Here is a 27758-nt window from a genome sequence, read left to right on the forward strand (position 1 = left end):
TTCCACTGGTCTATGTGTCTGTTTTTGTGCCAATACCATGCTGTCTTGGTGATCACAGCTTTGTAACATAGCATGATCTGGCAACATGATGCCCCCAACTTTGTTTTTCTTTTTCAACATTTTGGCGATTTGGGGTCTTTTCTGATTCCATACAAATTTTAGGATTGTTTGTTCCAGCACTGAAAAATGTCTTTGGAATTTTGATCAGGATGGCGTTGAACGTATAGATTGCTCTGGGCAGCATAAACATTTTAACAATGTTTATTCTTCCGATCAATGAGCATGGAATGTTTTTCCATCTTTTTGTGTCTTCTTCGATTTCTTTCATGAGTGTCCTGTAGTTCCTAGAGTATAGATCCTTTACTTCTTCTTTGGTTAGGTTTATTCCAAGGTATCTTATGGTTTTTGGTGCTGTTGTAAATGGAATAGATTCTCTAATTTCTCTTTCTACAGTTGCATTGTTAGTGTATAAGAAAGCAACTGATTTCTGTGCATTGATTTTGTATCCTGCCACATTACTGAATTGCAGCATGAGTTCTGGTAATTTGGGGGTGGAGTCTTTTGGGTTTTCCACATAAAGTATCATGTCATCTGCGAAGAGAGAGAGTTTGAGTTCTTCTTTGCCAATTTGAATACCTTTTATTTCTGTTTGTTGTCTGATTGCTGTTGCTAGGACTTCTAGTACTATGTTGAACAGTAGTGGCGAGAGTGGGCATCCTTGACATGTTCCTGATCTTAAGGGAACGGCTCTCAGCTTTTCCCCACTGAGGATGATACTCGCTGTGGGTTTTTCATAGATGGATTTTATGAAATTGAGGAATAGTCCCTCTATCCCTATACTCTGAAGAGTTTTAATCAGGAAAGGATGCTGTATTTTGTCAAACAGCAGACACTTTTTAGTCCTTGGCTTAATCTCTCAACAATATTTAATTCAACTACTCTTCCTTCTTGAAACATTCTCTTCTCCTGTATGTCATAATCGTATGTTCCCTTTCACAGCTCCTCCTGTCTACCCAGCCATCAAACCTTCCTCAGGACCTGATCCTAGACTTACTGCTCCTTCTCTGCTGTTCCCCAGTGATATCTACTCCCATGGCTTCATTGACTGTCTGCATTCCTGTTACTTCTGTGTTTCTGTCTCTGGCCACAGCCTCTTCTGAGTCTCAGACTTGCACGCCCAGTTGCCTCTTCTACATTTCCTCTTGAATGTCTCAGAGGCACTCACCGTGTATACGACAATTTATAATCTTTTCTGTCAAGCCTGCTTCTACCCCATTAATTCCAATGTTAGTAAACGGCTTAGCCTCAGACCTTGTCAACATCGTCTGCTCCTCTTCCTTCTCTACTCCCACCCCACCTCACATCATTTAGTCGTCAAGGCTTGTCATTTCTGCCTTCTAAATAGCTGTCAAATCTGCCTCCTTCCTCCGTTCCGCTATCCTGGACCACGGTCAGTCATGGCTAAGACTGATGCCGTAGCATCCTACCTGGTCTCCTGTTCTGGCCCCCACCCCATAACCCCATTCTTCATACCACAGTTGGTATAAATGTTTAACTCAGAATTGATCTCCGTACTGTCCTGCTTGAAACCATGTAGTGGTTTCTCATTACTCATAGAGGGAAGTTAAACTCTTGGCATGTCTCTAAAAGCTCTTTATGATCTGGGCTACCTTTCCAGCATCACTTCATATCATTCTCCACATGGTTCACTATGCCTCTACCACTCAGGACTTCTTACAGGCCCTCTGATATCCCAGGCTATTGTGCTCTGCTTCAAGGCTTTGACATAAGCCGATTTCATCACCTGGAAAGCATCCTCTGCCCTTCCTCCTTTAAGTCTTAACTTCAGTATCACCTCTTTCTCCAGGTTTGTCCTAGCCACTTTATGCCAACTATTAAGAAGTAACTATAACACTTGGCATTTCATTAAGCTCAAAATATTTTAAAATAATGAGATCAACATATGTCTTCCTCACTTGACCAGAAATGCTGAGGGCATAGCAGTCCAGTACAGGGACTGACTGACATACAGTGGGTACCTAATAAATTCATACTGAGTGGATGAGTGAGTGTGAGTGAGTGAATGGAGAAATTAAGGCACAGAGAAGTAGACACTGTCATCCACATTCTTGACTTTACCCATTTGGTAGTCCTAGGTTTGGGCTACCTGAAATGTTGTTCCCTTCCTCTTTTATAAGCTACAGACTCTACCTCTATTCCATTGTTACATTTCTAATGTTCTTTCTCTATTGATTGGAACTTGAGAAACCTTCTGCTTTAGAGATAACTTAATTTTAAAATGCTGTCTAGTCTGTTGATAATAATAAAAAAAAATGGTCACAAGGCAGTAGTCAAATATGCCCTTGTATGTATCTTTAAATATGTGTGGACAAAGCAGAGATACATTTACTGTTTCCAAAAGTAAACTTCTTGCCCCTGTTTTCTCTTGTTTTGTTTATGTATTTTTAGTTTCTGCCTTTGCTTGAGGCATCTCTCAGAAGGGCACTTTTAATCATTCAAGCCTTTTCACAAATAAGTTCAAAAGAGTTACTTAAAAAAAAACAAACAAAAAACCTCTTAAATTTGTGCCTAGGAAACGAGCTGCTTGCAAATCAGTGAATGGCTCCCACAAGTACAAAGGGAACTCCAAAGATGTCAAACCCCCAGACCTCTGGATCCATCATGAGAGACTGGAGCTGAAACCCATCGATAAATCTCCAGACCCAAACCCCATCATGACTGATACTCCAATTCCTCGTAACTCTCAAGATATCACACCAGTTGACAATTCCATGGACAGCAACATCCATCAAAGGCGGAATTCATATAGAGGTGCAGGTTGTCCCCAAATGTGGGAAAACTATTTCCATTTAAATCATTTTCCATTTCCTACAGTTGCCTGAATTTGGTGATTCCTGTGTGAGGTTAGGTTTAAAGAAACATGTGTTGTGGGATTTGGTCAACATCTGATAAAGAGTAGATAGCTTGGGGGAAAAATAGCTTGTTATGGGGAAGAGGTTCTGTACCCAGATGAGACAACCTTCTAGATCTGTTAGGTCTCTTCTCATGTGTCACCAACTTGATACTGAAGCATTTGAGACAACCTAGCCTATGTCTGTACGTTTCATCCTCTCCCTCCATTTGGAGTCCACCTCTCACTGTGGTGTTCAGAATGTTCTTGGTCTGGATGCTCTTACTCGCAAACACCACATGGAAGCATGGTAGGTGGCATTGTGTCAACTGCACTGACTCTCAACAGAGACTACTGATCATTTTCCTCTTTTTTCACTTCCTGCAGAAACACCTTGTCCTCATTATGTTGTTTGCGAGTCCTGAACCCCTCATTGCAAATATTTTGCTGCTGAGGCTGCTTAATGGCCTAGGGCACATGCTTATAACTAACCTCCATATTTGATGTCTAGGGCATGAATCAGAGGACAGCATGTCTACACTGGCTGGAAGGCGGGGAATGAGACCAAAAATGATGATGCCCTTTGACTCCCAGCCACCCCAGCGTAAGTTAAAAGCCTCTCATTTCCCCTGTGCTGCCAATCTACCCAGTCGTCCTGGGGAACCAATATGAATGATCTCTTTGAATTTATGTGATCCTGACACAAAGGATGACCCACTGAAGCTTCGGCACCTTGAGCTGGAAATACCACTTTCATATTTTGCAATTAACATTATTCTTGAGATAAATAAGCTAAAAAGCCAACTACCCCAGTCTCCCAGGAACAGAGAAGTAACCAATCCCCCTAACAGTATGCACAGCATCTCTACAGGAGGGATGGAGAAGCATCCTTCCGGGCTGGAGCTGAGGATGGCCAGATACCATAGTGTTCCTTAGACTTCCTGATACACATTCAATGTTGATGGGCACCTGCCATTTCTTTAATTAATAGACTTTATATTTTAGAGGGCTTTTAAGTTTATAGAACGGAGTTTTTAAAACAAAATTTTTCAACCTTATTTGACCATGCCTCACTTTGATAAGCATAAAAGTTACCTGGCCTCCTTTAATAATATTTGAAATTCAAACTAAGTTAAATATCATGATTAAAAACCAAAAAACAATGGAACAAACCAATTCTTTTGTTCAGACTACTATGTCTTCTCCCTTGTCACTGTTTTCAAGGTAGGGAATCTGTTCAGACTGGCTAGCACGGTGGGGCTTTCAGGTAAGAGTCCCCTGTGCCATCCTATGGTGAAAAAGCTACCTGCCTACTGATAGCAAGTTTTTTCAGTTCTATACCAGAACTATTTGCTGTAAGCTGAACAGATGCTCAGTAAGCCTTCACACTGTCAGATACCTAGATTCAAATCCTGAAAGCATCCACTAGATCACTTTCCAGTTTAACCTAAATGAGGTTTTGAATTTTTTATTCATTTCTTAAGATATCCAATTTCAGAACTCTCAGCCACCTCTCTGTCGACAAGTGGCAGAGATTTAAATAATCACAGATACCCTACACCCAAAGAAGTGAACCCTGGGCGCCTGGGTGGCTCAGTTGGTTAAGCAACTGCCTTCAGCTCAGGTCATGATCTCAGGGTCCTGGAATCGAGCCCCACATCGGGCTCCCTGCTTGGCAGGAAGCCTGCTTCTCCCCTTCCCACTCCCCCTGCTTGTGTTCCCTCTCTCGCTGTGTCTCTCTCTGTCAAATAAATAAATAAAATCTTAAAAAAAAAAAGTGAACCCTGACCCCCTGTACTTGGAAACTGGTGAAACACCCAGGTGTGTAAATGCATACACACACACTGTCACACTCACCGTGCACAGATATGTAGGCACTAGATTCTAAAAGTCAGCTTTGAAAGAGAAAGGGCTGATTCATTAGCAGGTCATTTCTGCAGTAGGGACCGTGATGAAAAAAGAAAGGCCTGACCTTAGAAGCATGCAGGGAAAAACATGGTTTTCCTCTGAAAAGAGGTGCCCTGGCTGGGGTCCCAGGTCTAAAAACGTAAGTGTCTGAAAAGAATAAATCCATTCCAGTTGGGTTTGATGTATAGCAAGATGGTAACTTGACTGCTTGTTTGCTTTGTGTAAGATTTTAGTTTTTACCTGAACTGGCTTATTTTTAAATGTTAAGGAGAAAAGATATGTTGTACCAGTTGGTATCAGTTCTTTTTTTCTCTTTTTCTTTTTTGGGGGATGGGCAAGGAGTACACTTATAAATATACAGTATTATTTAATTTGTGCCTCAATAGTTGGGCAAGTGAGTGGAATCTTTAATTCAGGAATCTGAAACCAGGTATTCTGATATACTTGTGACCTTCAGGTTTTGAGATCTCCTTTACCACACGTGGCTCCAGTCCTTTTTCTCAAGCTGGGGTTCCCTGGAGTCTGTCCCACTATCCACCTGCCTGGCCTTCAGCTGCTGAGCACTGCTGGGAAAGAATTTGCCGGCATTGGCTGAGGTTCAGTCAGCCTTGTACAAGGCTTTGCTCAGAAGCCCAGGACCCAGGCAGCTAACAGCCAGTGATTGCCAAGCGTATTCTAGGGAGCTGCTTTCACATTGTCTTCTTTTTTATTTACCCAATTTGGAAAGCCTAGAAATGCCTTTAAAAAGAGAAAATCAGTTTTATTTTTCTGTGCTAGAGTCCTGCATACCTAGAATGCTTTTCAGGTTGTATTTCCTAGGTAAAAGTCAGGAGGCTTCTTCTGCTCCCCCTGGCCTTAATTCTAGAAAATACTGATGCTGAAGCTCCCCACTTCAGAAAACCACCTCTCTTCCCCTAAAGGAGATGCTGACTCCCAGACTACCCTGAACCTCCTCTGCCAACTTTTCCAAGTTGTGTTTTATTCCAGAGGACCACCTGAGGCTTCTGGTCTCTGAGTGCAGGGGAAGCCCCTGTTTTGTTCCCCAGGCCTGAGGGAGGGAAGGGGCATTGATGCTCCAGGGCCCTTGGTTGGTTGTGCCACCTGCCTGTCTGACAAGTGGCCAGGGCAGGAAATAGCTGGAGAATAAAAGCGTCTAGGATTTTTCTTCACCAGGTCCCACAGAGATCTAGGGAGATCCTTGGTGACAGAGACATTGAATAGACTCCAAAGGCTATGAAGTTTTATCACAGTTTGTGATGCCCTTGCTTAGAGGGGAAAAAAAGGTCCCCTGTGTTCCTAGTCAGCCCCACCTCTTTGCCTCTTTGATGGGTTTAGAGCTGTCCATGTTGGTCTTAAACATTCTGTTTCTAGAAGTACTCTAAGGGAGTACCTAAGAGAAGCTTATTCCCTAACTGGGCTTCTGATTTTGTTTGTTTGCATCTCTAGGATTGATAATGAAGCCTCATTAAAGAAGTGTTTTGTCTTCATAGAAAGTTGTATATGAAATATCTGTGTGGAAATTTGGATTCGTTAACAAAATGCAGCAAATTTAATTCCTTAGGCATTGTGGGAAGGAAGGAGGCAATTAGGAAAGATCCATTTATATTTTAAAATGTGAATGGATGTGGCTGAGCTCCCAGACTAGAAGCAGTAAGAGATGGTGCCATAGGCCTGTGTTTCATGCTTTTCCTACTGGACTGGAGTTCAGTTCTGTTTGTGTTCCTTTTAAGATGTGAAAAACTGATTAAACAGCTACTCATCCATTCAGCCTAAATACCTATTGCATGCCTCATTCAACAATAAGAAAAAACATATTAGGAATATACTTGAAGGAAAAGAAACTTCTACTTTTTTAGCAGGAGAAAAAATGAAGGAAACCTAAACCATCATTTGTTTGCTATGGATTTATATTTTGTGACATACTCAAATAGATATTTTTTAATAACTCGTGTAATCCATGTTTATTGGGAAATACAGATAAACCAAAAGAAGTTTTTTTTAACTCCTGACCATGCCTCCCCACAAGATAATCCCATTAACATTTTAGTGCATATTCCTCAGGGGTTTTTTCTGTGTGTGTGTGTATATACATATATAGAGAGAGAGATACATAGGAGCGTGTTGATTTAAAAAAATAAACGTAAAACCATGGCTACTTGTTCCCATCCAGCCAGCAGCCACTCGGAAGCTAAGGGAATGGTTGTACTGCACGGGAGGGGCAGGGGTGGCTTTGCTCTTGAACTGTGACTTGTGTATGTCCGTGCAAGCATGTTAAGCACTTCTCTGTCTTGTGTTCATCCACAGCTGTGATTAGTGCCCATCCCATCCATCCCCTCGATAACCCTCACCATCATTTCCACTCCAGCAGCCTCGCTTCTCCAGCTCGCAGTCATCTCTACCACCCGGGCAGCCCGTGGCCCGTTGGCACATCCCTGTCCCTTTCAGACAGGGCCAATTCCACAGGTGAGAGATGAGGCTCGAGCCCCAGGTGGAAAGCATTCCAAGAGTTGGCAAGCTGAAATGGGAAGGACTTGCCCTGCTTAGAAGGATTTGAAATTTTTCTGTGTTGTTTATGTATCATAACATTTCTGTTAATGACTCAAATTGATTTCTGTAAAATTCACCCCCCATTTTTTTCTCCCAAAGTTGATAAGTGCTTGGTGCAAGGTGTCCTTTTAGTAAAAACACAATAACCCTAATCACATAACCATGTCTTGTTTCATCAAGTTGCATCTTGATTCAGTCATATTTTCAGTTTGTTTATTTCTTAATCTTCTAATCTGAACAGAAATCTCATTTGGGTTGCTTTTCAGACACTAGACGTGGCCTCCGCCTCACAGTTACTCTGTGGCTGCGAGGGTCTGTAGGGCAGCCGTAAGATAATTCTCATATTAGATCTTACACATACTTCTGCTGTGGCCTGAAGTAAGAGATGCATCCAGGGGCAGCAGGGCCAGTGGTCACATTGAATTGTGTGTACATTGTAAACCTCACATTGCCTGGAGGATTATTGACATTAGAAGGGGCTGCACAGTCATGAATCATTTCTAAAAAACAGATTGGAAATGAGCCTAAAAATCTGCAGTTCATTTAAAGAAATACAGTGCCAGGCAAACATGTACCAGTTTGGAAATCTTAAGAAATAGCATTATCAAAACAGTTTTAAGGAGGAAATAATGAAGGTGAGGAGATAGTAAATGGAACAAATACTGTTGTTACTCATTAAATGAAAATTAACTTCCATCTTCTCAGTGTTAGGTGCAAATCTAGTAACTTCTCACATGTACAATACGTTCTTTCTCCATCATTTGAAACGTGTCTGTTAATAGTTAATGATGTTACTAGTAGAATTAAATTTTGCTTATTCTGGAAAATAAGGAAATTTCAAGTGAATTCCATTTTAAAAGCACCTCAAAACCTCATGCTAGAAGTTTGGGTTGCTAATAACATTCTCCCTCTCTAAGTTTTGATCAATTTGAAATATACCCAAAACACCAAACGAAGATCAAAACTTTATTAAGGAATGCCTACTAACTCCCAAAGTTACCTCTCCCAAACCTTTACTTGGTTTGGAGAACGCCACTTAAACTCATGTCCACAATGAACCTTCCTGCTCTCTCCCTCCAGATCCAGGTTTGGGGCCCCCTGCCTTAGGAAAGACAGTCTACTGACAGCTGTCTGGAGAACCAAACTCTGCTTTGCAGACCTAGTCTCAGATAGAACAGGGACCAGAAAGCAGCCTTCCAAATCTGCTCTTAGAAAGCAGTTTTGGTGTCCTGACTCTCTTTCTCTGTTTTTAAGGCAGAAGAATCCCACCCACTAGGTGTGGGCCTGCCCAAGTACATGGCAGGCTCTTCCTAGTCAGATTAGCCCCTTCCTCCTTCCTCTCAGACCAGGAGGGTGTTGAAGGTTGGCAAGGAGCAGAGCAGCCCCCACCCAGCCCTGACCCAGGTGGTCCAGTGCTGCTAAAAGGTCCTTTCTCTGTGGACTTGGGCAGACAGTGAAGAGAGGGAAAAGTAATGATTTGTATCACTACAGGGTTCATCACTTTAATGACCAGAGGGGATAAAGAAGGTAAACTAACGGCAGGGAAAGTCACTGAAGACAGATTGGAAACTTAGAGCAAGGATCTAAATTCTTGATGACCCAAATTCTCTCACTGTTGTATTTTCCTGGGTCTCTGGAGCTCAGTGCTGCTGAACATGTGGGCTAAGCATGACTGGGACTTGGCCAGGGCAGTCCCTGCTCTAGCTAGAGAGCCGCCACTTGACTTAGGAAGAGCACTTTCTACTTGTCCAGGCCCTCCCTCGGCCACTGTGAACTTTGTGTGTCTTAAACCCTGAGAGGTAAGTCAATCAGGAAGTAGGCCCCTGAGCAAAGCAGAAATTTTAATAACAGTGTAGTTTTCCTTGTGGGCCAGCACCACGCCCTTCACTGGGCATAGAACATGCCCAGCACTCTCTGCAGTTACACGGCAAGGCGGCCCTGGTGTGTGGCAACAGGCCAGGGCTCTGACTCCTGTAGGCAGCCCTGTTCTCCTTTTATACATTTCCCCCATCTCTTTGACCCTCAGAAGCATATACATCAAAGTCAGGCACTGAGGCGGCCAGGGCAGGCCTGTGTGCCCAGAGCTGACCTAACCCGTCTGCCAATACCGGCTGACATGGTCCAGGCTGTAGCTGCTTCTCCTACCCCTGCTACGCTCCCTAACCAGCTTCTCCCCAGCCCAGGATCACATGGAGTAGGGCCAGCAGCTCCCCAGCTGTGGTTATAGCTGGCCTAAGCAAGCATAAGACACAAGGTCTTCAGTGCACCTCTTGAGAGGATGAGAAGCGACATAGGCCTGGTAGGGTTATCACAGCCAGGCTTTCCACCCTGGGGGAAGGTGTGTGAGTCCCTCAGCCCTGGGACCCAAGATCTTCAAGCTAAGGGGTTAGCACTCATGACTGGCGTGGCTTGTCTCCTGAGAGCCCAAGGGAATAGATTCAATGATACCTCAGTGACAAAGGCAGGGAAAGAGGTTGGATTTCTACAGGCTGCTCATGCATTACTACTTAAAAGAGTTTATTTTCCTTTTTGAAGTGCAAGACTCTAGGAGTCAGGGGAGGCCCTCCTTCTGGCTACCTGGTGCGGCCTGTTTGCCCTGAGCTGGTGTCTCCAGGCCCCTCCTCAGGATAGGGATGTTGGTCTGCACCAACTCACACTGTTTGAAAGGGCTTTCTCATATGGTCTCCCTGGGTCTGGGTGCTGCTTCTGCCCCCACAGGGTCAGGGGACAGGTGGTATTGGAAATGGAAGGGCAGTATAATGTGGTAGTTCCAAGCATGGGCTTAGGAGTCAGGGTGCAGGGATTCGGATTCCTGCCCTCGCCATTCTTACTGTGTCCTTGAGCGGTCCCTAACCTCCTGGCGCCTTCTGAGTTACTATGAGCATAGAATGAGCTAATGAATGTAAAGCACACAGCATAGTGGCTGGCTCAGAGTAAGCACTCAGTAATTCACAGAGAAAAAACGTTATCAATTATTCAGGTCCCGTGTTCAGCACATTTCATACATCTTCTCAGTCCTCACTGAATTATGTTGTTCTCCCTGTTTTGTAGGTGAAGAAACAGACTCAGAGTCAGTAACTGCCAAGTTCACCCAGCTAGTATGCCAGGATTATAGTCCACGTTTATCTGACTCCAAACCCAGGGTTTTCTCTGTCCCACCATGCTGCCTTCTGGAACAACTCTAACCCCTCCTCACATATTTGGAGATTGTCATGTTCTTCCTTAGTCGTCCCCTTCTCCAGGCTGATCTTCCCCTATTTTTTTTCTCTGGGCCCAAACACCCTTCATATGGCATGCTCTTAAAGCTATTTTCAGACCTCTGGACTATTTGGTTGTCCAAGTCTCCCTTGAGCTGTGGGGCTATTGTTCTGCCGAGGCTGTACACAGTCCCCCAAGGGCATGCAGGGCCCGTGGCATTGCCTCCCCTGTAGTAACCACCAGGCCCTGTGGGCAGATCTGGTACTTGTCAGGTGGACATGTTATCTATGACAGGCCAGTTTCTAAGACCATCTATCAGTCAATGAGTGATGTTTTTAATCTCCTTTTATGCTTACATCTTAATAGACAGTAGTCTCAGGAACTTTTATGTGTACTCCCTAGTAAATACTCAGGAGAACGTTGTAAAATTGTGACCACTTAGCTGTGTGGGCAAGAACATTTCAGCAGAGCAGCTGGTTGGCAAAGTTGTTTGGGACTCCTTTAGATTAGTCCACTCTTACCTAGCCTTGGCAGTGGTGCTAATCCATGTTGCCTTGGACTAGCACTGATCCTGAGTGCTTTTTGAGCTGGTTTCAGGGGCCCTTAGAAGTAGCCAGAACCCTGGTATGTGCATGTGTTTAATGGTAGAAGAAATGCTAACATTTAGACTTTCCTGCTGTAGAATCCGTTCGAAATACCCCCAGCACTGACACCATGCCAGCCTCCTCGTCTCAAACATGCTGTACTGATCACCAGGATCCTGAAGGTGCTACCAGTTCCTCTTACTTGGCCAGCTCCCAAGAGGAAGATTCAGGCCAGAGTCTTCCTACAGCCCACGTGCGCCCTTCCCACCCATTGAAGAGCTTTGCTGTGCCGGCAGTCCCGCCCCCAGGCCCTCCCACCTATGACCCCGCGCTGCCAAGCACACCATTACTCTCCCAGCAAGGTGAGTGAGGACAGCAGCACCACTGGTGGGACCCTTTGGCTCTGGCTTGTGGCACAAGTCACCTCTTCTTTGAAAATAGCAAATATCTTCCAAGCTTATCTTAGCAGTTTAGAGTAGCTGGAAGTCATTGCCCCGCTCAGGAAGTATATGGGCTCCCCTCCTTGGGGAATGCATATGAACCAGAGAATAATATGGTGGGGAGTGAGGGCTGACTTTCTGAACCGTGTTTTGGGTGCAGAATGCTTGGTGGTAAAAATCCAGTGACTATGGGTGTGGGCAACAGATCTAGTCCACTTAGCCTCCCCAAAATGCCTCCCTCTGTAGGGTTACTACAAGCTAGGGAAGGATCAGGGAGGACAAGACATAGAAGTAAGGGGCCCTTCAGATGGGACGGAAGTCTATTCCTCAAGTTTACATGGCCCAACAAAGTCCCCTAACCTGAAAGGCATGTTTTTCCACTTCTCCACATCTGTTATGATGGTCTGTTTAAGGGGAAGTCAGTGGTTTTCAAGCTTTTTGGTCTCAGGGCCCCTTTATACTCTTAAAAGCTATTGAGACCATGAAGGAGCTTTTCTTTATGTGGGCTAGAGCTACCAATAGTTCGTGTATTAGAAATTAAAATGGAGAAAACTTTAAGCTATTTTATTAACTCATTTTAAAATAGCAAATCTATCAGGTAAAGATAAATAGCATATTTTTATGAAAAGTAACTTTTCAAAACAAAGATATAGAGAGAAAACTGACACTGTCTTGTATTTTTACAAATCTCTGTAATGTCTGGCTTAATAGAAGGGAGCTGGATTCTCATACCTGCTTTTGCATTCAGTCTGTTGCAATATGTTATTTTGGTTGAAGTGTAAGAAGAAAACCTGGCCTCACAGATATGAAGTTGGAAAAAGGAAGAGTATTTTTGTAACTTTTTCAGAGAACTGGATATTCTTTTTTTGATACCGTAGCAAAACACAAGAAGTTGTAGTTTCTTACAGGTTTGTTTGTAACATAATGTAACCATATCCATGAACTGTTTGTACTCTGTTCCATTAAAATCCATCTATCTTGTACTTTGAATGCATGATATCAGACATCACACATTGGTCATTTGGAAAATATTGGCTCATTAAGTTATACACGTCCTCCAGATCTTAATACAGTTCATTATACAATGTCTAAAAATACATTTATTAATATCACCAAAGTCTGTAAGTATTGGGAGGCTCTCAAGCTCTTGGTGGCAGATACAAGTTTTTCAACATTCTAATTTTCATTTGAAACTTAAATTTTATCATTGGCAATAAAAACCGTCCATTGTTTTTCTTGAAGTGACTGGCTTACTTTATTTACTTTCTAGCAAATGTCTGCCAAATGCTCAAGTCTGAATAACTGGTTTGACTATCAGTCTTTCTTTGGACTAATGTTGGTGTTTCATTACAAAAGCCACAGTTCCGCTTGTAACTCAAGCTGTCACAGATGCCCTGAGCTTCAGCCAGCCACTGTCCTGTAGTATACAGAAGTACTTTATGCATACTCTCCATTTTGTCACATAGAATAAAGGATGTGTAATCAAGGTTGAGATTTCGTAAAATAATTTTTACTACTTCGTTAAGGATGATCTTAAGTTAAACTAGCTTTTTTTTTTTTTTTTAATTGCAAGGCATGTCCGTGAATGACTTTATATTTTGGTACCACTGCCTTAATTATGCTAACGCTCCAGCAGTTTCACCCACTGTTGCTTTTATACCATCAGCGCAGAGGCAAAAATATCTTACTGTTATGAAAAGAGTTTTGACCTTCTCGTTTTCTAAAGCCAAATGGAGTAGTTTCTCTAGCCTCTGAGATGCCCCACTTTCTCCCTCCTTCCATCTAGCGCAGTGCCTTTTCAGAGCAGGATCTGTGCACTGGGCCTGGGTGCATCCCTCACCCTGAAGCAGCATTTGGACCTTAGTTGCCTTCATGAGATCTGGGGGAGCAGGCTCGGCCGCACACTAAATGGTGCTCTCTCCCCCACAGCTCTGAACCATCACATTCACTCGGTGAAGACGGCCTCCATTGGGACTTTGGGAAGGAGCCGGCCTCCTATGCCAGTAGTGGTGCCCAGTGCCCCTGACGTGCAGGAGACCACAAGGATGCTGGAAGACTCTGAGAGTGTAAGTTTCTGGGCCATCAGCCCAGCCGGGATGTCTGGGTGTGTGTCCCACAGCCTGCGAGTGTGTGGGTCACACTGATGTTGTGCACTGGCCCAGACTGTGAAGCAGATGTGCTCGTTCGTTGAGCAGATATAACCTGAGCAGCTCCTCTGAGCCAGGAACGGTGCTGAGGGCTTCTGTGCTTTCTCTTCCCCTAGAGCTATGAACCAGATGAGCTGACCAAAGAGATGGCCCACCTGGAAGGACTAATGAAGGACCTAAACGCCATCACGACAGCATGAGACCTTCCCCAGGACCTGACTGCAGACCTGGGTCTAGAAGTCTTGGGATAGAGCCTGGAAAGTGAGGATTGTAGAGAGCACGCGAGGACAGCACCTGAGAGCACGGAGCGAGCGAGCCGCCCGGCCGGCGGCCTGCATGGGCCCGGCTCCAGGCATGGCCCCCCGCCTTCTGCTCGCTGGCCTGGAAGAAGCCCGTGTCGGGGTGGCTTCCCTTTGCCTGCTGATACCCTGCAGGACTGGGCACCATGGGCCAAAATTTTGTGTCCGGGGAAGAGGCAAGAAGTGCACCCTACATTTCACTTTGTGGCCAGGCTGTGTCTTCGTGCTGCAACTGCATCGCCTTTATGGAGTGTAGACATTGGCATTTACGTACAGTTTTATTTGTGTCCTATTTTATTTTACCTTCAAAAGAAAAACACTATCAAAAACCAAGGGAGTCCATGGTGTTCTCCACAAGTGGTTGACATTTGACTACTTGTTTGAATTCTGTATGGAAAGTCGTTGACAGTGTGGGTTGTCCCAGGGGTTGGCTTGTTTTTTGTTTTTATTTTTGAATTCTGCGTCATTGCATCCTCTACCAGCTGTTAATTCATCACTTTGAGGGGGGAGGAAATGTTGCATTGCTGTTTGTAAGCTTTTTTATTATTTTTTTATTATAATTATTAAAGGCCTGACTTTCTCCTCTCATCACTGTGAGATCGCAGATCTATTTGAATGAAATGTAACATTTGAAAAGACTTGTTTGTTGCTTTCTGTGCAGTTTCAAAGTATTGGGGCGGGGGTGGGCTGGGAGGTTGGGAACAGGAAGTGGAGGGGCTGCTAGGGCCTGTGAATGTTCCAGTCGTCATGCTTTCTTCCAGAAGCCTGCAGAGAACGGAAGCATCTTCTTTTTCATGCCGTCCTCGCATGTCCATCTCTGTTGTCACTAAGTTGCAACTGGACTTTCATTTGGATCTAGTGAAAAAATTCTGTGCGATAGGTGAGTTCAAGGACTTAGCTGCCCTGATGTCTGGGTCTCATCCTGGTGGGGCTGTCCGTGCTGAGGAGCCAGTGCCCCGGCGAGAGCCCGAGCCGTCCCTGGAGAATCGGGGGGCAAAACGGAGCCCTTTCCCGCTGTTACCGTGTGTTCCCTGGGCGACGCGGGAGGTGAAGGAAGGAGCTTTGTTTCCTCACGGGACTCCCGGCTTCTCTCTAGTCCCTGTGCTTAGCCAGTCTGGTTCTCTCTGCCCTGTTCCAGAGCCCCGTAGGGAAGGCATTCGCAAGGATGAGGCGGGCAGGGGCTGCAGCACCCCTGAGGCTCCCCGCTTCTCTCCGAACATTGTTCTGGAGGTAGCAGGGGACGGGGACAGCAGAAAGGGGCAGTGGAGGTGGCTGCCACCTCTTCCATCCCAGCAGCTCAGCGAAGGCCCTGATTAGGACGGAGTAGCCGGGGGCTCCCGAAATATGCTGAGGGGCCCTTTGCCTTTGCAAACAGCCCTTACGTTCTTTGTCTTAAGAAGGTAAGGAGCTGAGGTGGGTTTTTTAAATATTGCAAATAGGAACAAAATCCAGGACTGACCATCAAGCACCTTCCCCCGCTCCCCGCCACTCCCCAGAAGACAGTACGGAAGGCAGTGAGAAGGCACATCAGGCGTTGGTTCCGTGGCAGGGAGAGGTGAGCTGCTGAGACTGCAGGTGGATACCCAGCCCACCGGCCCGGGGGCGCTGGGCTCTGCCCTGGCCCCACAGGCACCCCACTTGCCTTTGTACATTCATCATTTCCCCTCTTGAGGTCTTCACATGTATTTGCTGTTGTAGAAGACGAATTCTTTGTATTTATTATTTTGGGGGCAATGAGAAGTGCAATGCCGGAAGTCCTGCTGCCACGCTAGCTGGTCACAGAGGATTGTGCCAGGCGGGGTTCTGGAAAACCAGTGCACTTAACCTGATCCTGAGGAGAGCACTCAGAGCACCCTGGACACCAGGAGGGCTAGATTCCCCAGAAGCTGTCTTACCTTTTGCCCAAAGAAACGTGCTCGGTATTCGGGGCGCTCCCTCCCGTGAACCCTGACACTTGTGTTACCTCAGGGCCTCGGTACCTGGATACTGCCACAGGATGGGGGCGGGGGGGCCTATTTTTAAATAAAATAACTGTTCAAAGTTGGGGGATTTTTTTAAAATTAAGAAAAAGGAAAGCTATTCTGTATTGCACCTTTTCACAATTTAATACATTTTCTTACATTTTCCTGTGATTTTTGAAATTAAACCATTGTGTGTCTTGTAATGTCCTAGTTGAGCGGCTGCTCAGCAGCTTCCTCCAGGAGGATTTGGAACAAACGTGTCTGCTGCCTTGTTTGCTGGAGGGGAGCCTGGGGGGCTGCTGGGGACTAGTTTCTGTACACACTTGTTTGGCCTTTTCTGTAGTTGATGCTGTAAACTCTATGGCTTTTTAAAAAAAAACAATTTCATGTTTTTATTTAGTATTGGAAATCCAATACACTTTTTTAATCCAATCAAACTCCGGTGTGGTCAAAGAGTTTTTTTCCTTTAAGAAAACAAGAGCTTTGGGGTCCCCGGTTCCCCGCCTCAACATGACCTCCCTATTGCCCACACAATCTTGAAGGCAGGAGTTCTGAGGGGCCCCCAGGGCGGTATGGCAGATGAGCCGGGAGTCAGCAGGCCACAGCCAGCTTCTCCACCAGCCCTGAAGATGAGTCTTGTTCCTGTCCCCCACCCCACCATCGCTGCCCTTCGGGGACTGAGCAGCCCGAGGAACGGAAGGTGGAAAGAGCCAAGGGACCCTGGCAGAGAAGTGCAGTCGCTCCTGGGAGGTGTGTAGGCCAGGTCCCCGATGTGGTAGCATCCTGGCCTGGGCCTTCCACTCCAGGGCCCGTCTCTCCCAGGGGTGACGTGTGGAGCAGGTCTACCCCGAGCCCTGCCTTTGCCAGGCTGCCTCACTTTCTGTCCGCCTGCACTCTGTGTCTTAGCTTGGGCTGCTGTAACAGAAATACCATAGCCTGGGGGGCTCAGACCGCAAACAGTGATTGCCCACAGTTCTGGAAGCTGGGAAGTCCGAGCTCAAAGTAGCAGCAGATCTGGCATCTGGTGAAGACCTGCCTCCCGGTTCCGAGATGCCATCTCCTTGCTGTGGCCTCACATGGCCAGAGAGATCCCTGGGGTCTCTTTTCTAAGAGCACTGATCCCATTCATGGGGGCTCCACATTTGTGACCTAATCACCTCCCAAAGGCCCCCCCTTCCAATACCATCCCATTGGGAATTAGGATTTCAGCATGTGAATTTGGGGGTACAAACTTTCAGTCCGTAACGTGGTGAGATCTCTCACAGTATCTGAGGGTCTAGCCTTGGAATATGGTGAGCACAGCAGCTGCAGGCCCTTCGCTGCATGAACTGGCAGTCGGTTGGGGGGGGCGTGGAGCCCCGCATCCTTACCAATGGCTCCCTCAGCCCCAGCAGATGTCTGCTCTGCTGCCGAGCGGACCTCGTGAAGCCCGGCTCGCATCATTCCCATTAGTGGCCTCAGGATGGAGTCCGAGCTCTCCAGGCTGAGAACCCCAGCACCGGGGGCACCCAGCGTTCTAGCCACAGAAAGCGGTGGAATAAGCATCACAGACACTGTGCATGGACCCCCCCCCCCCCCCCCGCCTCCACTGCGCCTGTTCCAACAACCCCCAGGACGCGCCCTCCTCTGTATCCACAGATGGAGCTCTTGGCATGTTTCACAGTGATTTATCAGTTTGAGTCTTTTCCCACTGGACTGTGGCCTGGTGGGGACATTTTAATTCCTCCTCTCCAAACGCCTAATGCCGGGGCAGTTTTGGACAACAGCAGATGCTTGTCTCCTGGATGGATGGACAGACAGTCATAAGGGCTCAGGGCCCCGGAGCATGTTGGAAGGTTTGCACACAAATCCCACCCCAGCCCTCCTTTGGAGGCATCCTAATAGGTCTCTCTCATTACTGTGCCAGGACCCTCCCATTCCAGCAGCCGTGGCCCTTTGGTGTCCTGGGCTGAACTTGGACGATAATAAAGACCTGTGTGCCTGGCAGTCCTAAGAAATGATGCGGATGCCACAGTGACCAACTCGGTGCTGGGAACTAGGGCAAGGATGTCCTCCAGACTGGTTCTAGACGAACATTATGAACAAGGCTCTTTCCCCAGCCCATCAGCCGCTCCCAGTCTCAGCCATCTTCCCCATACCGGGGGTGTAGTATCTTCCAGAGAGACCAGAGAACATCACTGAACACGCCATCGAGTGGATGGGGAAGTGGGCGTGGGCAGGGAGAGAGAAGCAGGGAGCCAAGAGGGGCCCCAGACAGCAGGTGCAGCTCTTCACCTTGAGTTTCCAGCTACCAAGGGGGGCGGTTCAGCAGGAGAGCTAAGAGAAGAGGTGGGAGAGACTAGCTGAAGGAAAAGAATACATTTTTCATAATCTTTAAAAAGTATATAATGTTGAAAAAATGCTATTTAAAACTGCAATGACTCTCTAAGCAGAATGGATGCTGTTCATCTCAAGATGCTCTTTTACTCAAGAAGGAGGAACTTGATGGGTTTTAGAAATGAAAAGATGGACCTGGGGCTGAGCTGAGAAGGGGTTAGAGGGAGCTCTTGTTGCACTATAGAGTAAGAAGAATTCAGAATTTCCTGAAACAATGGGGGTGGGGGGATGCTGGCAGCAGGTATGAGCGAGACGGTGAGAGAGTGAGGGGCGAGGTGGGAAGGTCCCCCCAGTGGGAAATGGCTGCCCTTGAGGTGCCCAAAGGACTTTTTCTTTTTCTTTTTTTTTTAAGATTTTATTTATTTATTTGCGAGAGAGAGAGAATGAGAGACAGAGAACACATGAGAGGGAGGAGGGTCAGAGGGGGAAGCAGACTCCCCGCCGAGCAGGGAGCCCGATGCGGGACTCGATCCCGGGACTCCAGGATCATGACTTGAGCCGAAGGCAGTTGCTTATCCAACGGAGCCACCCGGGAGCCCCACCAAAGGACTTTTTCAAATGGGAAGATCTGAGAGGTAATTTAAGGCTGTGTGCTCCTTGCACAACTAGAAACAAATCCCCTCAGGCTCCCCAGATCTTGCACAACGTCCGCCATGTGCACAAGGCCTGGCTTCCCCCCAACAAAGGACAGGTCGACCAACGTGGGGATGGACAGACCACAGATCTGGCATCTGGTGAGGGTGACCAGAAATGGGATTGGTTCACCAGAAACGGGGGGCCAGAGCCGGAAATGACTAAAAGAGTCTAAACCGGAGAATTCACAGAAATCCAGGGATCAGAGGGGAGGGCATGAGACCTTTTGCAGGTCAAGGGATGTGAGGGCCAGTCAGCTTTATTCGGATTTTAACAGGCAGGCAGACTTCAGCTCTTGTCTCGGCGGCCCGCCCTCCATCCCAGTGCCCCACCGCCTGACGTGGGGGCATATGCTACGGGCCTCTCATTAATGGGTCTGCCTTCTTCTCTGGACCTGCTCTCCTGAAGGAGAACTCTGAGAGCCATTCTAAACTCTCCCCTCAACACCACAGCACACCGCTCAGCAAATCCTGCAGCTCTGCCTCAAGAGGCCCCGAAATGGCTCCTCTTCGTCACGTGTGAGGCAAACTCCTTGCTGACCCCCCTGGCCTCTGCCTCACCAGCAGTCCAGCCTCCACACAACTACGAGGGTGATTTTTCTAACTCAGATCTGGCCTCTCTCGCCTGCTTAGCACCCTGCAATTACTTCCCTGCCACCTGCCCTGTGGAAAACAGACCAACCGGACCCCATTTGCCTCTTGACATTTCTTTGCAGTTTGCACTTACAGCCTAAGCCATGATGTCTGACCCCTAGACCCTTCCCTTTGCCTCACACTGTCACCCTACCGACCACCCTCATGACTGGCTTTCTCTGTCTAGTAAATTTCTATCCATCTTTAAGGACCCAACCCAACCATCCACTCCTCTGATGGCTCTTATTCATATTTCTGTCTTTTCCAATACGCTGTGAACTCCTCAAGGAAAACAATCATGCTAGTTTTTGGATTCTCCGCCCCAGTGCCCAGCACACTAGAGGTGTTCACTGAATGAACTTAGCCAAGGAAGATAGACTTGAAGTTACCATGGCCCAGTGCTGGGGGTATTGGACAACATCCTAACTCATCCCAGGAGCGTACACTCAGCCAGGTTTTGCAGAGGAGGTAAGGCTGAGCTGAGTGTAGGAATTACTACGAGGCCATCTATCTGGAGCGGGGAGGAGCCACTGCAGAGCTGGGAAGCTGCTCATTTCTTGTGGCCATCAGCATCCCTTGAAGAGAACAAGTCCCAGCCCCCACGTTTCCTGCTGAGGCCGGGGGCCTCTAGGACTGTGTGCAGCCTGCTGTCATTGGGTTAAGCACTGGAGTCCCAGCAGGCCAGAGCAGAGGATACGGAGGATTCACAGAGCTGGTGCTCTCCTCCCCAGGATCCCTGGAACACTGCAAGGGTGATTCTGGGCCCCATCAAGCTGGGTATGATTGGCCAGGTACCACAGGTGGGGGCGGGGGGTCAGTCCTAGTGAGTTAAGAATAAGCTGGGTTCCTTTCATAAACTCAAAACCCAGGTCTCACTGAGAATTCTGGGCAGCTTTCCGAAAGAGGACAAGAAGAAAGATCTGCTGTTGAACATAAAATGATGGATCAAACTCCCATAGACAAAGTTGCCTAGGACATGGCAGGAGAACCAGCCGATGAACACTCTAGACTAACACACAGAAGGGAAACTGGCTGGAACTGGAGCCAAAGAGCTATGGGCAGGTGGTGGGAGAAGAGGGATATTTGGGGCCAGTCAGAAAAGGGTCTTCTTCACCCAAGAATCTGGGAATCATTCATGGCTTCACAAATACCCCCAAGGCCCCACCTTGTGCCAGACCCCGAGGCTGCAAAATGAGTAAGACAGTCTCTGTTAACGTGTTCACAGTCTAGAGGGGAACACAGACATTTAACAGACGGAAATTACCATCCAGCACAAGTGCTGAGACCCAACAGAGTGATGACCTGGTAAAGCAAGGAAGGAATGTCCAACCCTGACTCCATCGTGTGGGGGTCACAGCGTCAGTCAACACTGAGGGTGGTGGGGAATTCACGAGAGAAAGGAACCAGAGTTTCTTCCAATCCTGCTTGCCCTAGATCTGCAGAGCAGGGAAAATTCAGATACTGGCTAAATTAAACAGGGGTGCTTTGAAATGATTCGCTCAAAAAAAGCTGAAGGATTTCCCTCACAGAGGACCAACAAACTGACCCCAAGTGGTAAATGAAAGGGACACTGGTGCCTCCTGCCCTAAGGAAATCCTAACACCAGGAACCTGGAGGGTGGAAGAGGCTGGAGGGAGCCGGCTGACCCGGCCCATAGCCAGAGCTGACCGGGAAGTTTCCAGGCTGGAGGCGCCCAGGAGAAACCTGTCAGGAAACCTGACTGGCACTGCTGTATTCCAAAAATAAGTAAAAATTGTAATCTCCCTTGAGAATTCGTTGAAGATTTTTGTGTCTATATTCATAAGGGATATAGGTGTGTGGGGATTCTTTCTCATATTTTTTTTAAAATCTGATTTTGCTTGTCAGCGTAATTCTGGCCCTCATAGAGTAAGGGAAGTGTTCCCTCCTCTTCTACTTTGAAGGATTGGTGTTAATTGTTCCGTAAACATTTGGTAGAATTCTCCAGGGAGGCCATCTGGTCCTGGACTATTTTTTTATGGGAAGTTTTATTACTAACTTAATCTCTACTTGTTACAGATCTATTCAGATTCTCTATCTCTTCTTGATTCAGTTTTGGTAGTTTGTGCATTTCTAAGAATTTGCCCCATTTCTCAGGGTTATCTAATTTGTTGGCATACAGTCGCCCACAGTGTACGCCTGTTCCTTTTTTTTCTTGTAAGTCGGTAGTGATAGCCCCTCTTTCCTTCCTGTTAGTACTTTGAGTCTTCTCTCTCATCCTCTCTCTCACTCTCTTCTTTGTTTATTTGGCAGCCTGGTTTTGTTTAAAAAAATGCAAGTTGTAAGTTCATTTTCTTTGATATAGAATTAACAGAGTTAATTTGATGCCCCAAATGAGGTAAAATTGTAACATTTGCATATGAAAACTTCCCTTGAAAAACTCAGATCTTTGTTAAAGTTATTGATCGTGAGATCGAAGAAACTACAACTCAAGTTTGTTCACAGAAATTAAAAAAAAAAAAATTGTTACTTGGGATTTCCAAAATGACAATTCTATCCCAGAGTCATAATTACCGGGGGGAAATATACTCTCTGCTGAGAGTGTCAACAGCACGTTAATACTCTCTATATATCCACTTTATACAAGAGCATGTACATTTTGCAAAGAGAGTGCATAGGTACCTATTATCTCATTTTTGGAACTGGACTCAATTGCCTTATAGTCTCCAACTGGGTCAGTTGTCAAACTGTCAAAATTTGTCAATTTTGTTGATCTTTTCGAAGAAGCAACTTTTGGTTTTGCTGATTTTCTGTATCATTTTTCTATATTTTATTTATCTTTATTTTATAATCTTTATTAGTTCCTTCCTTCTACTTGATTTGTTTAGTTTGCTTTTCTTTTCCAATTTTCCTAAGGTGAATGTTGAGGTTATTGATTTAAGGTCTTTTTTAAACTCTAGTAGCTTATTTACTAAAAATTTCCCTCTGAGCCCTGCTTTTGCTACACCCATAAATTTTGGTATGTTGTGTTTTTGTTCATCTCAGTTTACTTTCTAATAGTCCCTGTGATTTCTTCTTCGACCCTTCTGTTCTTTAGAAGTCTGTTGTTTAATTTTCATATAGTTGCAAATTTTGCAAAGTTCCTTCTGTTATGAATTTCCAATTTCACTATATGGTCATCAGAGAACATATTTTGTATGATTTCAATTCTTTTAAAATTTATTGAGGCTTGTTTTGTGGCTAATGCATGGTCTATCCTGAAGAATATTCCATGGGCACTTGAGAAAAATATGTATTTTGCTGTTGTTAGGTTGGGTGTTCTAGATACCTGTTAGATCTAGTTGGTTTATATTGTTGTTCAAATTTTTTATTTCCTTCCTGATTGTCTATCCAGTCGTTTTACTCATTATTGAGAGTGGGGTATTGAAGTCTACAACTATTGTTGTTATCTATTTCTCTCTTCCATTATGTCAGGTTTGCTTCATGGATTCTGGGGCTCTGTTGTTAGGTGTATATGTGTTTTTAATTGTTAAATCTTCTTGGTAGATTGACCCTTTATCATTTTAAAACATTCCGTGTCTTTAGTACCGATTTTGTCTTAAAATATACTTTGATGTTGGTATAGCCACTCCAGCTCCCTTTTGGCTAAAATTTGTATGATGTATCTTTTCACATCTTTTCAACTTATTTGTGTCTTTGGATATGAGATGTGTCTCTCATAGACAGCATAGAGTTGAATTTTATATATATATATATACAATATATATTTGATATATTAAATAATATATCACAAATAATACTGTACTATTTAACATATAAATATATTAATACATATTAATTAATGCATTTATAGTATATATTTTGATTAGATTATGTATTAACACATATCTATCAAAATTATACAGTTTTATTTTTCATTCTGCCAATTTCTGCTTTTTAATTTGAGTGTTTACTATTTATATTTATATAATCGCTAATAAGGTAGAATTTACATCTGGCATTTTGCTATTTGTTTTCTATGGGTTGTTGGGTTTTTTTTTGGTCCCTTTATTACTCTGTTACTACCTTCTTCTGTGTTAAGTAAATATTTTCTACTGTACCCTTTTAATTCCCTTGTCCAAAGTCACAAATCATAAAAGAAAAATTTAGTGAGTTGAGCATCATCAAAATTGAAAATGTTTACCACTTTGGGGCACTTGGGTGGCTCAGTTGGTTAAATGCCTGACTCTTGGTTTCAGTTCGGGTCATGATCTCTGGGTGGTGAGATCAAACCCCACTTCAGGCTTGTGCTGGGCATGGATTCGCTCTCTCCCTCTCCCTCTGCCCCTCCTGCTCATGCTCTCTCTCTCTCCCTCTAAAATAAATAAATAAAGCTTAAAAAAATGCTTACCGTTTGAAAGACATGATTAAGAAAATGAGAAGGCAAGCCATAAACTGGGAGAAAATATTTACAAAACATATATATTATAAAGGGCTTGTATTCTGAATATATTATTTATAATTCAATACTAAGAAAACAAATGACCCAACAAAAACCAATGGGTAAAAATTGGAATGGTTACTTGACCAAAGTACACATATGGATAGCAAATAAACACCTGAAAAGATGCTCAGCATCGCGCGCCTGGGTGGCTCAGTTGGTTGGGTGACTGCCTTCAGCTCAGGTCATGATCCTGGAGTCCCTGGATCGAGTCCTGCATCAGGCTCCCTGCTCGGCGGGGAGTCTGCTTCTCCCTCTGACCCTCTTCCCTCTCGTGCTTTCTCTCTCTCAAATAAATAAATAAATAATACCTTTAAAAAATTAAAAAAAAATAAAGCCGTGTGAAAGATTTGGCAAAGGCAGTTAATGCCCAACAAATATTCCATATGCTCCCTCTGGTTTCACAGCCTCCTTGCAGTTACGTGGTGGCCAAGTGACAACAGACTATGAGAGGAAGTGAAATGTGTCACTGTGGGAGAGAAGTGGTTCATAATCACTCATCTCTTCCAGTTGTCTCTGCTCCTCCCACAGTGATCAGGGGACGAGGGGTTCCAGCTGACATCTGTGAGGAGAGTGGCTGCCCAGCCTGCAGAGGAATTTACTTGAGCTGGAGTAAACCTTCATTGTGTGAAACCATTGAAATTTGGAGCTTTTTCTGTTGGGGCAGCGAGTGCTAATTATCCTGACTAGTAGCCCCCCCCCCAAAATTTAAAGATCCAAGTGTGGGGAGAGTTATACCCTGTTCACCCATAGGAATACAAATTTTAATAATAATATTTATGTAATTTCAAATGAGAAGTCCACTGAAGTCTTCATGCATCTTAACAAAGTGATTATACAATGTATATGATGGTACGAAGAGCCTAGAATGGCCAGGACATTCCTTAAGAGGGAGAAGGTGGGGACTGGCTCAACTAGACATCAACATACCGGAGTGACTGAGACAGGGTACTCTTTGAACAAGGATAGGCAAACTAATGGTACCGAACACAGAGCCTCAACATGGACCCAGGGATGAGCTAGAAGTGACATTGTAAATTGGTAGGAACAATTGGTTGTCCATATGGGGCAAAAGTGAAATTGAATTTCTGCCCTGATACCATACCAAAGTTAGGTGGGGTTAGGTTAAGCAACACTTCACATTTTTACAAATTATTATAGAAGAACATCTTCATAACATCAGAGGCAGATAGGTTTCTTAGACCAGCAAAAAAGACACTAAAGAAATACTAGACATTTTTTAAAAACTATTGCTAAACTGGACCTCACTAAAATGTAAAACTTCTGTTTATCAAAACTAAAACAAGTATGACCCAGCAATTGCACTACTGGGTATTTGCCCCAAAGATAGAAATGTAGGGATCCGAAGGGGTACGTGCACCCTGATGTTTATAGCAGCAATGTCCACAATAGCCAAACTGTGGAAAGAGCCAAGGTGTCCATCGACAGATGAATGGATAAAGAAGACGTGATATATATATATATATATATGATATATATATATATATCATATATATATATATAATGGAATATATAATATTATATAATATAATGATATTATATCATTAAGACGTGATATATATATATATATATATATAATGGAATATTATGCAGCCATCAAAAGGAATGAAATTTTGCCATTTGCAACAACGTGGATGGAACTGGAGGGTATTATGCCGAGCGAAATAAATCAATCAGAGGAAGACATGTATCATATGACCTCACTGATATGAGGAATTCTTGATCTCAGGAAACAAACTGAGGGTTGCTGGAGTGGTGGGGGGTAGGAGTCATGGGGTGGCTGGGTGATAGACATTGGGGAGGGTGTGTGCCTTGGTGAGTGCTGTGAATTGTGTAAGGACTGCTGAATCACAGACCTGTACCTCTGAAACAAATAACACATTATATGTTTAAAAAAAGAAGATGGGGTGCCTGGGTGGCTCAGTTGGTTCGGCAACTGCCTTCGGCTCAGGTCATGATCCTGGAGTCCTGGGATCAAGTCCCTCATCGGGCTCCCTGCTCAGTGGGGAGTCTGCTTCTCCCTCTGACCCTCCCCCCTCTCATGTGCTCTCTTTCTCTCTCATTCTCGCTTTCTCAAATAAATAAATAAATAAAATCTAAAAAAAAAAGATAGTAGGAAGGGAAAATGAAGGGGTGGATATCAGAGGGGCACACGAACCATGAGAGACTATGGACTCTGAGAAACAAACTGAGGGTTCTATAGGGGAGGGGGGTGGGGGGATGGGTTAGCCTGGTGATGGGTATTAAAGAGGGCACGTGCTGCATGGAGCACTGGGTGTTATATGCAAACAATGAATCATGGAACACTACATCAAAAACTAATGGTGTAATGTACGGTGATTAACATAACATAAAATAAAATTTAAAAAAAAATTTTAATAAAATTTAAAAAAAATTTTTTAAATAAAAGCCTTAAACAGGAAGAAGATGTTTGTAACACCTCATGAACAAAGAATGTGTTTCCCAAATAGATGTGTGTGCCTGTGTGTGTGTGTGTGTGTGTGTGTGTGTGTGTGTGTGTGTAAAACTGCTACAAACCAATAACAAGATAATAGGAAATCAGGCAAAATACATGAAAAAATATTTCTCTGAAGAGGAAATACGAATGGCAAATGAACATATGAGAAAACATTCAACCTTACCAGTAATTAGGGATTTGCACATTAAAACATAATCAGATATCACTGGATTGGGAAAAATAACAAAGTCTGATGATTCCAATTATTGGCAAGAATGTGGAGCAAGAGTAACTCATATGCTGCAGGTGGGAGTATAAATTGTTAGAACTACTTAAAACAGTTTGGCATGATCTTGTAAAGCCAAGATTAATTCATCCTATGACTCAGTTATTCTGCAACTAGATACAGAGCCTAGAGATCTTTTTACGCATCTTTATCCGGAGCCACAAACAAGAATGTTTCTAGTAGCAGTGTTTGTAATAACGGGAACTGGGACCAACTGAGAGAGCTATCTCCAGAAGAATGCCTGTGAAAATGTGGGGCAAAGCATATATTGGAATGCGATACAGCAGTGAAAATGAGTTAACTATGCTTCGTGCATCAACAGGGTCTCAAAATTACAATATTGAACAAAACCAGCAAATCACTGGAGACTACATAAGGCATGATACTGCTTACCCAAAGCTCAGATTCTTACTAACGTACTTCGTGGTGGACGAAAGTGGAGCAGGCAGGAAAGATAGATCATTTGTAAAGAAATTGAAAACAAGAAAATGAACTAAAACTCGGTCTGCTTTTTATTATCCCCATACATCAACAATTCTGAACATTATTGATGAAATCCTCCTCCCTGCAAAGAGAACTCCTTCCAATCCCTAGCCCCCCAACCTTGGTAAGCAACTGAATATATGGTTTAGAGGCATTTTATTTCAGCAGTAAAAGTGTCAGGAAAAGTAAGGGAATGAGAGAATTAAAGTGCAGATGCGTGGTTTTCCTTGGAGAGGAGAGGGATACTGTTGGAGACCAGCTCAGAGGCCTTCAGAGGAATTCCTTGTGCTCTGTTTTTTAAAATGGAGTGATTGGTACATGGCTGCTTATCATATTTTTAATGTCTTATTTATGTATTTATTATGTATGTATTATGTGTTTATTTGTATCTTCTTCTGTGTGTATGAAATCTCTACCCTCAAGAGAAAGAAAGTTG

General features: G+C 44.6%; 2 protein-coding genes across 10 annotated transcripts in view; both read left to right on the forward strand.

Moving 5' to 3' along the window:
• Window positions 1-14915, forward strand: part of NEO1 (neogenin 1) — a 241344-nt gene extending 226429 nt beyond the window's left edge. For 6 of the 9 annotated variants that reach the window (XM_027569922.2, XM_027569924.2, XM_027569926.2 and 3 more), the window contains 6 exons: window positions 2594-2832; window positions 3423-3515; window positions 7124-7282; window positions 11247-11510; window positions 13518-13654; window positions 13852-14915. In XM_027569922.2, coding sequence (XP_027425723.2) covers window positions 2594-2832; window positions 3423-3515; window positions 7124-7282; window positions 11247-11510; window positions 13518-13654; window positions 13852-13935 — 976 coding nt within the window. In that variant the 3' untranslated portion in view covers window positions 13936-14915. The remainder of the gene's footprint in view (window positions 1-2593; window positions 2833-3422; window positions 3516-7123; window positions 7283-11246; window positions 11511-13517; window positions 13655-13851) is intronic. The other 3 variants (XM_027569929.1, XM_027569930.1, XM_027569931.1) reach the window with 2 other exon arrangements.
• LOC113909040 lies at window positions 14749-16422 on the forward strand. The gene has a single exon (XM_027569932.1). The coding sequence runs from the start codon at window positions 14782-14784 to the stop codon at window positions 15349-15351; it is 570 nt and encodes a 189-aa protein (XP_027425733.1). The 5' UTR covers window positions 14749-14781; the 3' UTR covers window positions 15352-16422.
• Window positions 16423-27758: the final 11336 nt, after the last annotated feature.

The sequence above is a fragment of the Zalophus californianus genome, chromosome 6, assembly GCF_009762305.2.
Source record: "Zalophus californianus isolate mZalCal1 chromosome 6, mZalCal1.pri.v2, whole genome shotgun sequence".
In the NCBI taxonomy this organism is placed as follows: domain Eukaryota; kingdom Metazoa; phylum Chordata; class Mammalia; order Carnivora; family Otariidae; genus Zalophus; species Zalophus californianus.